The following is a 16,254-nucleotide window of genomic DNA, read 5'->3' as shown; positions in this document are numbered from 1 at the left end:
ATCTGCAAGCTGTACCAAGTTGATTCCAGCACTTTCCATCCTCAACTCAATTTAATAGTTCATCTACTTGCCAGGAAGCCTATCTGACAGTCCATCTTCTTTATGGATTTGTCCTTTTCATACTCAACACACATACATTTTGTACCTGATATCATACTCAGGGTAACTAAATCCCCCTTCCTGTGTTGTTCTAGTGCTGCCTTATGTGGTTGAAGTAGATGTATTGAATCTTGATTAAGTTCAATGTAAAGTTCTGTTGCAAGCAGAGGTAGGCACTATCTTTCTATCTTTTATTCACCGGGACTGCATACACATGCCAAATATCTGGGCTGCAAGTCAAAAGCATGCATGACTGTTGTGACCCAAGCCCTAAAGAAGAATATCCACTACAACTTCCCAAACACATAACTCATAACTGGATAATGTACAGTATCGTCACAAATTCAGTAAGCATTACATCCATACCACCAGCTCATATTCAATTATTTCCCTTGATGAAAAGACCTTATTCTTACAAAAAATTTAATTACAATACATAAGGGCAAAGACAGTCTCAATCACTGCTACATCTTTGGTGAATTTGTATTTTTGCTACAATCCAAAGGTTTCTGCCATAGCACTAAATATTTTATACATTCATTAAATGGAACATTTCTGTGTTTGCACTGTGCCTCACACTGAGATTGCTACAACATCCACACCTTTCAGTAGCCCCCAAGGGACTATGTTCTTCAAAGGTAACCACCTAAATGTGGCTAAAGCAGTGGGTGTTCCTCATGCCCCGGTATAGCTTGGAGGTGTTAGATGAATACTGCTATGCATCCCCTGTGGTAATGTGCAGGGCATAAGAAGCACCATCTTAAGCTGACACACTAATGGTCAGGTTATCCATGCATTTATACTTTTATAATGTGACCTTATAGCAGTTTATTAGTCCAACTAATCATAGTCCCTGAACACAACTAGTCACTTAAAAACAAACAAACAAAAAAAAAAAAAAACAGCTCAAACCAGTGCACAGTGGGAAGCCACAGTGAGGGAGATCATGGTGTGGTATTCATGTAGGGCCTCGCTGCCTCTTGTCAGATGTAAAATACTATTTACAACTCGTACAACACACATAACAACCCATAAATACAGAAATGGATGAAAAAGCAAACCAAGGTACATATAATTAATAGACCACAGTATTTTAAACCTCACACAACCAACTGTAATCACCAATCATCTTGTTACGCAAACCCTTGCAAACTGTAAATCTTTCCATCATTTCCAGTCCTTCACTTAAATCCACTCAATTGTTGACTGATTATCACTAAGGCTTCTGAGCAGTGCTATAAAATGACAGAGAGATAGTATAGAAAACAGTGAATGGTATCAGGTGCAGATCTGGTCCTAAATAAAATATTTCTTCTTCAGAAACACACAATTACAGATATTTTTAGGAAAACAAGAAGTCACTGGCAATGCAGAACAGGCTCACTCACCAAGAAGTAGTTACTATCTACAGAAGTTACAGTATGCTAAGATTTAGGAAAAGTTGAGCACAAAGTGTAAAAAGATTTTGTAAACAGTTAAACACACTGAATATTATAAATATGCTCTTACACACTTCTTTGACTGCCAATACAAAGCTGCTTACAGTAATTATGTTCAACAATCACAGTGTTTCACAAGCAAATGTTTTAACATTTTTCATTTGATCCTAAAGCTAACTACTGCTGCTAACCTCATCTGCTCAGCTAAAGCAGAGTTTTAGTATTTTCAAATGCACATTTCATATTGTCTAAGTAAGATAGCTATTATCTTTGTGGCAGTGAAAAGTGATTTACTCTACTGACTTTTTTCCTTTTCTGATATCCCATCAATTTCACCACTTCATCACCTTCCCAATCTTATTGCCATTTGTGTGTCCACTTTCTTATTTTCTTTGTTTTGAAAAGAGGAAAGTAATACATCTCCCAAATGGGCAAAATGTAACCAAGCATGTAGGGAATCTAAGCCATTAAGTCATGGCCATTATTAGTCTTGATCACTTACCTAAGAGAAAACAAGTGTTACTTGTAAATGTTATGAAATAAATAAATATGTCACATCTTGTAGGAACAGGAGAACTTTATTATTTCATGATGTTATGGTGTATTCAATGTGCACAACTTGCTTAACATGTTACTCTCTGCAAGTAGGTAAGTAAGTAAGTAGCAAGTAACTGGTGACTGTGATAATGTGCTAATACATTATCTGCCAATTGGCCATTTATACATTTCATCACAACATTTTACAAGTGATTACATAATCCATTGCTACAAGGCTTAGAAATAGAAATCTGGAGGCTGTTGTTAAATGGTACATTAATGTAAGTATTATTTATGATTTCACAAGTGATTAGTATCAAAAGTGGGACTCTGAAAGCTGCTATTAGCATCCCAAAATACAATCATTCGGTGAAGTAACTGGCCCCAAATCCAGTTAACTATACAGTGTCTGGGGGCCACTGGTGGCGTAGCGGTAGTGTGCCCATCCCCAGAGTTTTTATTTTTCTGTGATTTTTTCCAGTAGTCTAGCTTGTGTATGGATCTCAGCAAAATGTTATGACTGAAACACATGTCAAGCTCAAGACCTCTCATGCTGAAGGCTGTGTGGTAAATCAATATAAATAGTTGACTTCAACGAGTAAACAATAAATTATTATATTTAAGAACATTTAGCAAGGTTCAATACATAGTTGGCATGTTTATAGCAGGGAATAAAAAGATTTTGTGTTCACATTCAATGTAGAAGGACTACAAATCCCAGCTACTGTAGTACAGAGTAGAGGATCAGCAAGGACATGCGACACCATATTACCTGTGGCTGTTATTGTGTATGTATCTGTGTGTCTAGGGGTTGGGTTTGGTGGGGTGTTTGTAAAACAGCACATGTAAGTCCGCAACCTTTGTGTGTATGTGTTTGTTACACAGCATTCTCTTCCGTGGGAGGCTCAGAATTGGGCGGTTCCAGGAGAGTCTGCTGGACTGCAAAGACACGAAATACAGAGCTGTTATACTGCATAATTTCTGCAAATTTGTCAGTGTTAGCCAGCTGCATTATTTTCAGCTGCAGTTTTGACATGTTATGAAGCAAATAAAATGACAAGTTATAAGAAATATACACATAGGACAGTGGAATGCTGAAATAACTACAAAATCATCAGGCACACATAAAAAAACACATATGAAGAAATTGGAAGAAGAAAAACATTAATGCAATGATTTATTACCATATAACAATTGTATTCAGACATATTTGTATGTACTAAGCAGTTCTAGTATCTATCTATAAGACACTTAAAAGTTTCAAACTAAAGGTTCATTTACACAAACTCAGACTGCTTTTGAACTTCATTGTATGTTGAGCTAAATGACAGCTCTGTTAATCTCTGCATATAGTCACAGACATTTGTCATGGTCAGACCAATCTACAACAAATAAAGTTATCAAGTTATAGTAATTGCAAAAATCTAAGTGTTTTGCAAAATAGCATATATCAGATGTGAACAGAATGCAATACCAGTGTGTGTTTACCTTGCGGTTCTGTAGCCACCACAGCGTCAGGGTTTCCCGCCTTTACCATGTCAGTGTTCAGGCTCTCTGTTTATTTACAAGAGTGCATTTACTGAGAATTAACACACTGTGTACTGTATTATACTAATACTGTATTCCTGCTGCAACCTGCTGCTGATTTACACATTACAATAGTCCTTACCAGATATTCTTTAAAGCTGCATTGAAATGTAAATAGTGCAGGGAGTAAAGTTTTGGGCTATGAAACCAAAACAATGACTTAAAAGGCTCAGTAGAATTGGTACTGCAAGGTACTGCAAAGATTTTCAGTACAAATGCGTCAGTTCCAATGTTTAATTTTTCAGTTTTGGTTTTGTTTTCACTGCCCAGTGTTATTTTTCAGTGCCAAAGCCCAAAGTCACCATTCTGGCTCTATGACAAAAGAATGCTATTTAAACCTGGCAATGCATTTTACAATTGGCAATTCAATGTGCAATTTAGTCATGCAATTTGAAAATGCATTTTGGAATTGACAATTCAGTACCAGATTCACTTTGAATTATTCCATCCATCCATCCATCCATCCATCATCTATACCCATTTATTCCTAATCAGGGTCATGGGGATCTGCTGGAGCCTATCCCACCTCTCTGGGTGAAAGACAGGGGTACACCCTGGACACCCTGTGTCAAAGCGCCACAAAATTAACTTGTGATATTCATTTTTCATACTAGAGTCAGAGAAATACACAATATTTTTGAACATGTGCATCTATGTACCATATGTGTTTTACAGTACCAAGCAAACCTGTGCTTCAGATGAGACATTTTAGTTGTGTTCCGTGAGTGCGAACAGTAGGAGGTATACACACAGGTGAAAAAGACTACGGTTTAGTTCACCCACTAATAGGGAACGTGAGCTGGGTTTAGACCGTCGTGAGACAGGTTAGTTTTACCCTACTGATGATGTGTTGTTGCAATAGTAATCCTGCTCTATGGACTGTGAAACAGTCCATAAGGTCAGTGGTGTTTTGCTTATTCTATTATGGGCCTAAAAACCTCAGAAATAGCTTTTCTGAAATTATAGCTACTTTAGATGGCATAGCCCTGGCCTCCTGCACTACTGTGAAAAACCTTGGAGTTATTTTTGACCAGGACATGTCCTTTAACTCACACATAAAACAATTTTTTTTTCTTTCACCTGCACAACATTGCCAAAATTAGGAACATCCTGTTTCAAAATGATGCAGAAAAACTAGTCCATGCATTTGTTACCTTAATAATGAGTTACAGGAATCTAGCCTTATCTGGATGTCCCAGTATCTCCATAAAAAGCCTCCAGTTAATCCAGAATGCCGCAGCCAGAGTCCTGACAGGAACTAGCAAGAGAGATCATATTTCTCCTATATTAGCTTCTCTTCATTGGCTCCCTGTAAAATCCAGAATAGAATTTAAAATCCTTCTCCTCACATACAAATCCCTTCATGATCAAGCTCCTTCATACCTTAAAGACCTCGTAGTACTATATTATCCCAATAGACCACTTCGCTCTCAGAGTGCAGGTCTACTTGTGGTTCCCAGAGTTTCCAAAAGCAGAATGGGAGGCAGAGCCTTTAGTTATCAAGCTCCTCTCCTATGGAACCAGCTCCCAGCCTGGGTTCAGGAGGCAGACACTCTCTATACTTTTAAGGCTAGACTTAAAACCTTCTTCTTTGACAAAGCATATAGTTAGGGCTGACTTCAGGCAACCCTGAACCATCCCTTAGTTATGCTGCTATAGGCCTAGACTGCCCGAGGACCATTGGTGCACTGAGCTCCCCTACCCTAACCCCCCCCTTTCCCTTCCCCTCCCCTCTCTTCTCTCCTCCCACCTCATGTATATTCCACCATTGAGTTTAAGACTAACATTAGCCAGATTCTGACTTTTTCACAATAAACTAGAAAGTCTTTTCTTTCTAATGATACCAAGGTCGATCAATATAACCTTTAAAATGTAAGTACAACAGGTAGTTTAATTTAGGTATGCATTTTTTCGGCTGTAGGGGCCTGTAGCTAACTGGAACACTGACTTCGCCAATAGGTACTCTTCGTAAACAAAGTTAATGATTCACTGCTCTTCTCACAGCTCTGACTTGTTGCCTTGATTGGTCAATCTTACGGTTTGAGTTGGCCAATCAGAGGCAGGGTAGGAGTGGGTCATAGCAGGTGCAGGCATGGACTCACTTGATGAGCGAGTGACAGTTGGATTGAATTCTGACACCAAAGGATTAACCAATTGATTCTGCTTACATTTGAAATAAAATGATTGAAAGCAAACTGAATAATAAATTGCCACTTTACACATTGAATTGCCAACTGAATAAAGAAGCCAAAAAAAAAAAAAAAACTTCCATAGTATTAAGACTTCCAAACAGTACAGCTGTACTATATTACCATTTTACATGTATTGCAGTAAGTTGGTGAGGACAATGTCTCAAGAGACTGACTCCTCTAAACATGACTGTCATGTAAAAACCTTACGTTGTATACTAAAGCACAGCTTCTTCTTCTGGTAGGAGATGTAACTGCTAATTGCACCCACAAGTGCCATGGCAACCGCACTAACAATCCCTGCAATCGTGCCCACCTCAGCTGTGGTCTCTGGAAAGACACAGATTCAGAACGCTTAGTCTGCTGGACAAACAGGTATGCATTTATATACATTTTTATAACAACACTGATAGAAAAATCCCACCAGTGTTTTCATCATACTGGTTAATCTGATCACTGCTACCACTTGGACGTCCACCTGCAGAAAAAGATATCAGTATTAACATCTATTTAAACTGTTACATGTATCTATACATGTCCAGACATTACCTTTGCCTTTGTCAGGTTTGTAGCTGTCATCCTTACTGACCTCTATAAGATCACTGTCAGAAAATCCACCTGACAGAGGAGACAGAAATAATTAGTGCACTGAGAATGGCAAAACTGGTTTGCTGTGTTTTCAGTAGGTGATGAGGGTGGTTGTGGTGTGTGTGTGTGTGTATGTGGGAGGGGGTCTGATGCAATTTGATAATTTGTCAAAAAATGACAAATACTAACATATTTCACAGCCCACAATTTCTGGTTTGCAGTGCTTTCAGAAATCTGACATATCTGAAAGAAGGTAATATAATATAATCTATCAATATACATGACAATATATTTAAAGATGTAATCAACAGCAGTCTTACACCTTTTTTCCTCAGGGTATATGTATTTAGTTTAGGACAAAATATAAGAATAAAACATAATAATGGAGGACGGAACATAGAAAAATGGTTCTAAAAACATATGGAGATACTCTGAATCTTAATGTTGAGCTTAAACTCCAAAAAACGGTTAATACAACTTTAAATGCAAACATAACTTGAAGTGGGGGACTATCTGAACAGAGTGGGAGGGGATGATGAGCAAGAAAAATTACTTTGAGTGTTATTGAAATGATGGTCATTCCTGTTGTGTTGGAGACCATGAAACTAGCTTTCTTACTGACACAAGAACTGAACAACACAAAAAGAAAATGTGGTCTAGCACCAAATCATATACAAGCATTTGAGTGAAATTTTACTTATGTTGTCTTTAATTGTTCCATCCAAGAGAAACTCCTTATTGAGTCATTGGAATTAATATGCATTTATGATTTTAACTAACACCTAGCTAGCAGCTGCAAAACACTAAACCTACAGAATGCACAACCACCCACCTCCCTGGCCTTTGTTTTTATCCTTGCCATCACTGTCATTATTTGGGTCCAAAGCATCAGCAAGGTCAAAGTCAACACCAGCTGTAAGGGCCAAGGATCAGTGTTATTGCAAATAATGCCAAAGGAAAAAAAGCATTACTGTAAACTCAGAGAAGTGAGTGGAAAAAAAAGAAAAGAAAAAAAAAAACAATTTAAAGAAAGAACTGTGAAATGTGATTGTTATGCAAATGTTGCATTTGTTGTACATGTAGTGTATATTATTTGGTCCATTCAGTCAGTGAAAAGCTACAGCCTAGAGCCATTTTTAGGTATAGGGCACATAGGGGCTCACTTAGGGTACCACCAACTAAAGGGCTAAAGGGTTTGTCATGACTAAAAGAGAAGTTTTTTTTTTTTATATTTAAAGCTTTAACATCTACATGGTGTATAATGCAAACATTTTCTTACTAAATAAATCTGTTGGCACGCATACACAGAACTCTGTTCTGAAAACCATGGCATGCAGACTAAAGCTCAGATGGCACAGATAACTGCCTGCGCTGCACACCAACTTTGGAGAAAGATGCTGGGGGTGGGGCCTGTAAAGGCAGGGGCGGCACAGTTAAGCACTTATGGCCAGCAAGACATGGACAATCATAATCAAAAAGTTAAATAACAGAGCAAATGAACTCAACAAGTTCTTCAACAGATTTGACACTGGTGGTAATGTCCCAGCCTGTCCAGCCATACCCACTCATTCTTCCTTAATGTCTCCTCCTTCATCTCCTGCTCCGTTTTGTCCTCCACCTGTGTGCATCTCCACCACTGCAGCTATACTCTCTACTTCACCTGGGCATGCTCAAACATCTGTCACAGTAACTGGGATGCGGCTGCAGTTACAAAGACTGTGCCATGGGAAGGCAGCTGGTACAGATGTTGTATGTCCAAGGCTGCTTAAGGACTGTGCTCCCCAAATGTGTGAGCTTCTAGAGGTTCTCCAACCTGAGTCTACAGTTGGGGAGGATCCCAGCTCTGTGGAAAACATCTTGGGTACGTCCTAAATTACATACTTTCTAGTTGGTACTATATTTGAATAAAAATGTACTTCCAAACTGGAAGCTCAAGGCTCAGTCCCCGTTGGTTGTACACCTACAGTGCTGCGGCGACGACGGCAATGTGGGAGGGGGCAAACTCCTTCTCCAGCCAGTGTGCCAGAGTCCTCAACCTGTCGGCCAAAGTCACTCCCTCCGCCTGTGCTCTCACTCCCTCAGCCGGGGCCCAGAGCTGCCTTCTCCCCGGGGCCTAGAGCTGCTTTCTCGCCGGAGCCCATAGCAGCCCGATTTGTCTTCAGCGCCATCACCTAACTCCCCTGTACTGCAGCCTCGACAACAGCATAGCTGGGGTCCGAAGAGATAGACTCCAGAACCTCAGAGCGCAGACGACAGCGTCCACCTGTTGAGGTTCTGCCCAGGATTCCAGAACCTGAGCTCACGACAAGCTCTTTGTCTCAGTCTCCGACTAGCCCTTCGTCTCAGTCCGAGACGATTCAGTGGACCATTAACAACACGGTCCTAACAGCATATGGGTCAGTCCCACAGCTGCTGACTATCTTGAGAGGTTCCAATATTGTGGGTTCATACCAATCAGTGGACATTTGCTTTTATGTTTGGGATGTGCACCTTTGATAGGTATGGAAACTTATCCAAATCTTCAAATGTTATCAGGTTGTCAGTACTAACTGGCATTTTCTGCTGTGTGAGCACCTCAGGAAGCTGATAAAAGTTATTGCCATCCAGACTGGATACTTCCAATCCAGTCAAGGTGTAAGCTGGAATGCCTGGAAATGCTGGAGTTTCCTTTTTGAATTCAGAGTTTTGTTTTCAATACTAAATATTATTTTCAATCACTTTAGTCACTGTTCTGGCCTATAAGCCTTCAGAACACAGTGAAGAAGATGACAGAAGGAATGACCACAAGACAGAGTGACAGCAACCTGTTGACAGTGCAAATAAGCTGCTGCGCTGAAAGACAGAGAGACTGAATTGCCTGAAAAATGCCACTGCACACATGGATACTACACTGTTCCACAAAGCTGAACAGCTAGCCAGATGATTTCTCTTACCAAAAGGACCTGCTACTGATTCACTGTGTTGAATCTGCTAAAAAGTAGTCAACGGCAGTCAGTCAAGTACCAACGGTACAGGATACACCAAAAACACTGACTGACAATCAATTTAGTTTACCCTGATAAGTTGGTTAATAAGTTATAAAAAAGGTGAATTTTGGATGATTGAATGACAGCCTTTGACCCTGTTCACTTCTGCATAGTAGCATGAAGTGGTGATACATCATCCATTTTAATATCCATTTTATGGTTGAAATCTAAGTTATAGAACTACTAATATTAAATTCTAACTAATTAACTTGTATTTACACATATTGTAGCTGCTGCAGTGGGCTACTGTCAGGGTTCGGGAATTATTATTTAATTTTAGGACCAATGATGCGCCCACTCTGGTACTCAGGGTTCAAAACAAGACTTTAACTAAACTAGGCAAAACAGGAAACAAAACACTTGGCTAAGTGGGGACTGGGTCAAGGCAGGGAGACACAAGGACATGAAACATGAATATGGAACGAAGACATGGACACCAGGGAACAAGGCATGAGGGTCTGGGTCACACATACCTGGGGAGACGCACCAGACCACACAGACACATGAACACAAAAAGGGAGTCAAGGCATGGAGTAGTCTGGGTCACACACACAACTGGGGAGACGCACCAGACCACACAGACACATGAACACAAAAAGGGAGTCAAGGCATGGAGTAGTCTGGGTCACACACACAACTGGGGAAACGCACCAGACCACACAGACACATGAGAACACAAGAAGGGAGTCAAGGCATGAGGTAGTCCGGGTCACACACATTGAGGGAGACGCACCAGACTACAAGAAAACATGAACATGAAAACAGAGAGTCAGGGCATGAGGTAGTCTGGGTCACAGACTACAAGAAAACATGAACATGAAAACAGGGAGTCAGGGCATGAGGTACTCTGGGTCACACACACATTGAGGGAGATGCAGACTACACAGAGAATAAGGACATGGAACACAGGGACTCAAGGCATGGAAACACAAGGGCATGAAACATGACACGAGACAAAGAAACATGAACTGAAGACATGGGAAAAAGACCCAAAAAAACTAATACAAAAAGAGGCAGAATACTTAATTTAAACCTGGGGTAAACAAAAGGTAGTCCATGATCAAAATTCCAAAAGAAAACGCAAGTGTATTGACAGGGCTCAAAAACGATGTCTTAGCAGGACTCAAAACAATGTATTAACAGACAACCTGGCAACTAAACTGTGGATCAACAAAGGCATATAAAGGAAAAGGAACAAACAAGGAACAGGTGAAAACAATAACTAATTAGGTCAAAGTAAAGTGAACAAAATAAAACAAAAGCCAGTTCCTGTCAGGATCCTACAAAATAAAAGAAACAGGAAACAGAAAATGCGGATCCTGACAGCTACTGGTACCTAACGGACCTGTTGAAGCTGTTAAGTGTTACATATACATGCATACATACATACATATATGGCTTCATTTTACTGTTTTTCAATGAACTTTAATGTTTTGTCATTGTTTTCAATTGCCGCTAAGCTATTGCCAATGTAATTTATCACTTCCCTTATATATTTCATCTTGAAGGCCTACCAGCAAATGAAGGAATCATTCCCTTTCACTTTTAGACACTGGAAGGCTTTGATGTTAAACACTAGTCCTGCAAGCATAGGATTTCACTGATTTTATCTTAACACCTGACCAAAAATGGCAAAGTGAAACTGACTGGATGTAATTAATGAGTGAAAACTGAAATTACATATCTATGCACATCCCTCAAGGGGGAAGTATCAGTAAATTAATAAAATATTATGCTTAAGATACAGTACAAAAAACTAAAAGTGCACTGAGAAAAAAAAAAAGAAGAAAAACTAATGGAACTGTGGCAGGAGAGTGAATGCTTCTAAACAGTAAATTAACATACCATTATAGAACTGATCCATTTAAATTCTGTCTCTAAGCTCTACAGTACACACTGTCCATGTCTGTCCATCAGTGCAAATTGTATAGCCTATAATCAGTGCAGGCTTGGGATGGATGTTTGATTTGGTACACAGACGTGGGAATTGGTGCTTGGTGTGACCTTGCAGGATTTACAGGATCACCTAGGTTGAGAACAGTAAATTGTTTAGTTGGCCTACTTTCTTCAGCTATGGTCAGGCCTCAAAAGGAAGAAGCAGCTGGGTGTAAACATAGAGAGGCGTGTTCTCTCACCTGGCTTCGGTTTGGGCTTAACTGGGGCCTTGGTGCCTGTGGGGATTTTAGGTACAACCTTGGGTGGGGCTTTGGTTGTGGTGGTGCTGGTGGCATCAACTTTAAATAAATCCAATTCATGCCCTGCAGAGAAAACAGCAGACCTTTATTTAAGTATAATCATATAAATGCAAATGCAAATGCTTCATGTCTGTTTTGACTGACAGATGCAAATACATTTTTTCAGTCAAAGTGAAAGTATCATTCCCATTGTTCTTTGGTAGCTTCCAAAAGTTCCTATCACTCCCATGGTCCTCAAATAAAACATTCTGGTCTACATCATTGCTTCCAATTAGTTTGCAGTTAAAAATATTTAGTTATCTTTTAATGGAGTATTTAATGGGTATTAAATAGCTTAGGCATCAGGTTCTCACCTCCTCCTGGTCCTCCTGCTGGCTTTGATGCAGGGGTTACTGAGGTAAAAGTAAAACATTATTAGATGTATTATAGTTATATAATCATATAAAAGGATGCATTATACCTGGTATCCTGCATAAGTGAATATTAAATATTATGTAGTTTAGGTGCAGACATATTTGAAATTCAAAAGCAATGCATAATCTCATAATTAAATAATTTAAAATACAAGGGTTTCTTAACAGACATTATTATAATATCATTTTGCAATATATATCAATTCAATTCAATTTTATTTGTATAGTGCCAAATCACAATACAATCATCTCAAGGCATTTTACAAAAAACAAAAACACCCAACAAATCCCTTATGAGCAAGCACTGGAGAGGAAAATCTCCTTTTAACGGAAGAAAAAACCTCCAGCAGAACCAGGCTCAGTTTGGGCGGCCATCTGCCTCGACCGGTTGGGGTGAGTGGATAGAGGATAGAGAAAAGAAAAGCAACAATAAACAATAAATAGACACTGCAGGTTGGTGGGGCCATTAACTGCACATCAGCAATATACAGCTCCAGGACCAGGGACACCTGCAGAAGGTACAGAGAGAGAACAGGGAGAGAGGGAGAGAGCACAAACTAGGGGAGAGAGAGAGAGCACAAGGTTAGTGACATTCAATGGTGGAATATACATGTGAGGGGGGAGGAGAGGAAGAGAGGTGAAGAGAAGGGAGGGTTAGGGTAGGGTCGGGGAGCTCAGTGCACCGATGGTCCTTGGGCAGTCTAGGCCTATGGCAGCATAACTAAGGGATGGTTCAGGGTTGCCTGAAGCCAGCCCTACCTATATGCTTTGTCAAAGAGGAACGTTTTAAGTCTAGCCTTAAAAGTACATAGAGTGCATCTATTTTCTATTCCTGGATATTCAAAATCAGTGATACAAACCTACCTAAGCATACACTGAACAAGTGAACAAAAATAAAATTCACATTTATATGAGGGGCCGTTAGAGACATTATTCAGAAATTTGCTCTCACACACACGTATGAAACACTCTCTCACACACACACACACCTGAAACGCTCACACACACACATGTGAAACGCTCTCACACACACGTATGAAACACTCTCTCACACACACACGTGAAACGCTCACACACACACACGTGAAACGCTCTCACACACACACGTGAAACGCACACACACACGTGAAACGCTCTCACACACGTATGAAACACTCTCACACACACGTGAAACGCTCTCACACACGTATGAAACACTCTCACACACACGTGAAACGCTCTCACACACATGTATGAAACACTCTCACACACATGTATGAAACACTCTCTCACACACATGTGAAATGCTCTCACGCACACACGTGAAACGCTCTCACACACACGTGAAATGCTCACACACACACACTTGAAACACTCTCACACACAATACGAATACTTGGCTCATAAAAATAAGAATTATATGGCTAGAAAGCTTGAAATGTTTTCTTTTCAGTGAAACAATTCAAGTCAAAAACAAATCATCACTTTTTATTTAATCCGTATGAACGTAAGGAGAAGTCCGTTTTTTCCTGTCTCACCTCATTACAGGTAATGCGGTCCCGCCTTGTACACTGTCCACTGTTCACATGTAAATAATCTCAGGTGAACCAGGTAAATATGTGCACGCCCCCGAGAAATGACACAAAATATCAAACTTCATCATAGAATTTACTCACTTTTTCTGCGCGTTTGGATGATGGCGCGTTATGCACGTGAAGCGGCGCTCCTTACATTCCACACAGAGACAAATAGTTTAGCTTGTCCTCAGAGTAAAAACACTGATTTTAACTCAAATGAGGATCGTTTGGCTCCTCATTGTGTTGTATTGTACAGCACTAATCCGTCCCATCTACATTGACTGAAAGGCTCATTATGCGCGCCTTTGTCTGGACGTTCAGTGCGTCTTTTGTGTTCTCAGGTAAATCACATGACTATTCATCCTCAGACACACCCTCTTGCATATGGCCTTTCTGGACAAAAAGTGTCTTAGAAAATTTAAATCAGTGTATTGTTTTCTGTGAATGTGTGAACAAGATGACATTCACAGCACTCTGAAGTAAACACTTCAGCCTACAACATGCAGGTCTCCAAAGTCTTGTGAACCAGTGTTCTGTTTGTGTTTTATGGTCTTATTTCAGGGAGTAAAAAATTGTAGTTTTTCACTAACCATGCATAACCACTTTTTTCTCAAAAACACAATAATGTATAAACTTGATGCTCACATATTATTGTAGCCAATTTTGTGCTGATTACAGTGTTATTAGACTTTAGACATTAATATGTTTAAAAAACACTGAAAAAAGCACAAATGTCAGGACATGTCAAAATTTGTCCAGGCCCCAAAAACCCCCTCAGACCCCAGAGGGTTAAACCGGAAGGTATTTCAGTTAAAACGGAAAGTATTTCAGTTAAACCGGAAGGTATTTCAGTTAAAACGGAAGGTATTTCAGTTAAACCGGAAAGTATTTCATTTAAACCGGACGTGGCTGAAAAAACGAGCGTGGTTTAAATTGGACTGGTAATGGCGTCGTTTGTGGGACACACTAATGTCAGCACAGGACACTGCAAGCAGTCTAACCGAAGCAGCTGCTTTACTCAATAATATTCTGGCATCAGCGGAGACCATCAGAACCCTGTCAAATGCGACAGCAGTCGGTCAGCAGCCGAACACCGCAACTTCAACTGTGGACACGCTGGACAGCAGCCTAGCATCGCTCTTCCCATCGCGCCAACGTCGCGGTGTGTCACTGCCTTCAGCAACTCCGATGTTACCGGTGAGGTGTAAGAAGAGCGTTTTTCAATTATAATGTATGTTCTTCTTATTCTCTTTATTTTTCAAGCCCAAACACTTTTGCTTGAGGTTAGAGGCAATGAAGAGGAAGTTGCAAGTTTTTTTTACTAGTGCTCTTCACTGTATTGAATCACTGCAATATGAAGACGGGAACAGTTTCGGTCAGGATAGGCTTTATAGAGAGCTGGAAGATCATACACGAACTCTATCTGCATTTCTTGGTGCTATTTCCAGATATGATCAGGACATCACAGATACACGTAACCTACTAGGATCACTGTACAGATGCTTCTGCAATTTGCTGCATGAACATGAAGCCAGACAGAGATCCCTTGACGTAAACAACAATTTTACACCACCAACAACCTTGACTCGACATCCTGGTCGGCCCCAATACACCATAGCAGCTGAGCAGATTCATCACTTTGTGTCAATTGGTATGACATGGCAGAGAATTGCATCATGCTTTGGAATTAGTCGAAGAACGCTGTACAGGCACAGACAAACTCTGGGTCTCGATCCATTAAGATACGCAACATTGTCAAATGAAGATCTGGACAGTGTCGTGACTGGTATACTGCAAAATACTCCAAATGCAGGAGAAGCATATGTACTTGGAAGCCTGAGATCACGTGGCTTGAGGGTTCAGCGTTGGCAGGTCAGACTGAGTCTGCATCGAGTGGATCCCATTGGACGGTCATTCAGACGTCGGAATGCTATACGCAGAAGGGTCTATGGTGTTCAATCACCCAACCAATTATGGTAAGTTAACTTGTAAATGCACCATCTTGTTTTTAACATCTATACATTAACCATACATATAAATTCAGGACTGTAAATAAACATGTATACATGCATAAATTGTACATAATTATGAACTCAGTTTTACTTCTAACTTACACAAACACTTGACTTGTATATAATTGTTTACCTTTTGTTGACACTGCTGTTGTCTGTCAAATTACTGTATAAATTCATTGTCATAAAAAAAATATGCCATAAAAATGCTTTGTGTATGTAGACACTTTGCCAATCAAACTGACTGACTCTCATTGTCACGGGTTGCGGGTGGTGTGGTGAGAAGGAGGAAAGGTGAGGACCCAAGTGCAGACAACAACACGCTTTATTCCCAGAACTCAGGCGGGGAAAATTCTCCGCCACACGGCGGGCAAGCAGGCAAGGGCAGATCCAAGACAAACACACACAGGTATGGTAAACTTAACTCACTCAGTTCAGAGCATTTAATGCAATGCACGCAATGATCCAGCGAGGAACACAGGAACAAGGGAGGTATAAATAGGGGAACACAAGAGGTAATCGAAACACAGGTGAACATAACGGGGACAGGTGAAACTCATGAACATAATTACACAAAGCTGCCAGAGACCCGAATGGGGGGAAAACAGGAAGT

General features: G+C 40.2%; 1 protein-coding gene across 1 annotated transcript in view; it reads right to left on the bottom strand.

Moving 5' to 3' along the window:
- Positions 1 to 1,260: 1,260 nt before the first annotated feature.
- Positions 1,261 to 16,254, bottom strand: part of cd99l2 (CD99 molecule-like 2) — a 31,019-nt gene continuing 16,025 nt past the window's right edge. Inside the window, exons 3-10 of the mRNA XM_026299051.1 lie at positions 12,014 to 12,052; positions 11,601 to 11,723; positions 7,272 to 7,352; positions 6,401 to 6,469; positions 6,276 to 6,329; positions 6,062 to 6,181; positions 3,564 to 3,629; positions 1,261 to 3,014 (exon numbers count right to left, since the gene is read on the bottom strand). Of these exons, the coding sequence (XP_026154836.1) occupies positions 2,953 to 3,014; positions 3,564 to 3,629; positions 6,062 to 6,181; positions 6,276 to 6,329; positions 6,401 to 6,469; positions 7,272 to 7,352; positions 11,601 to 11,723; positions 12,014 to 12,052 (614 nt within the window). The 3' untranslated portion in view covers positions 1,261 to 2,952. The remainder of the gene's footprint in view (positions 3,015 to 3,563; positions 3,630 to 6,061; positions 6,182 to 6,275; positions 6,330 to 6,400; positions 6,470 to 7,271; positions 7,353 to 11,600; positions 11,724 to 12,013; positions 12,053 to 16,254) is intronic.

The sequence above is a fragment of the Mastacembelus armatus genome, chromosome 18 (assembly GCF_900324485.2).
Source record: "Mastacembelus armatus chromosome 18, fMasArm1.2, whole genome shotgun sequence".
NCBI classification, from domain to species: Eukaryota; Metazoa; Chordata; class Actinopteri; order Synbranchiformes; family Mastacembelidae; genus Mastacembelus; species Mastacembelus armatus.
This window is presented reverse-complemented; position numbering and strand designations above follow the sequence as displayed.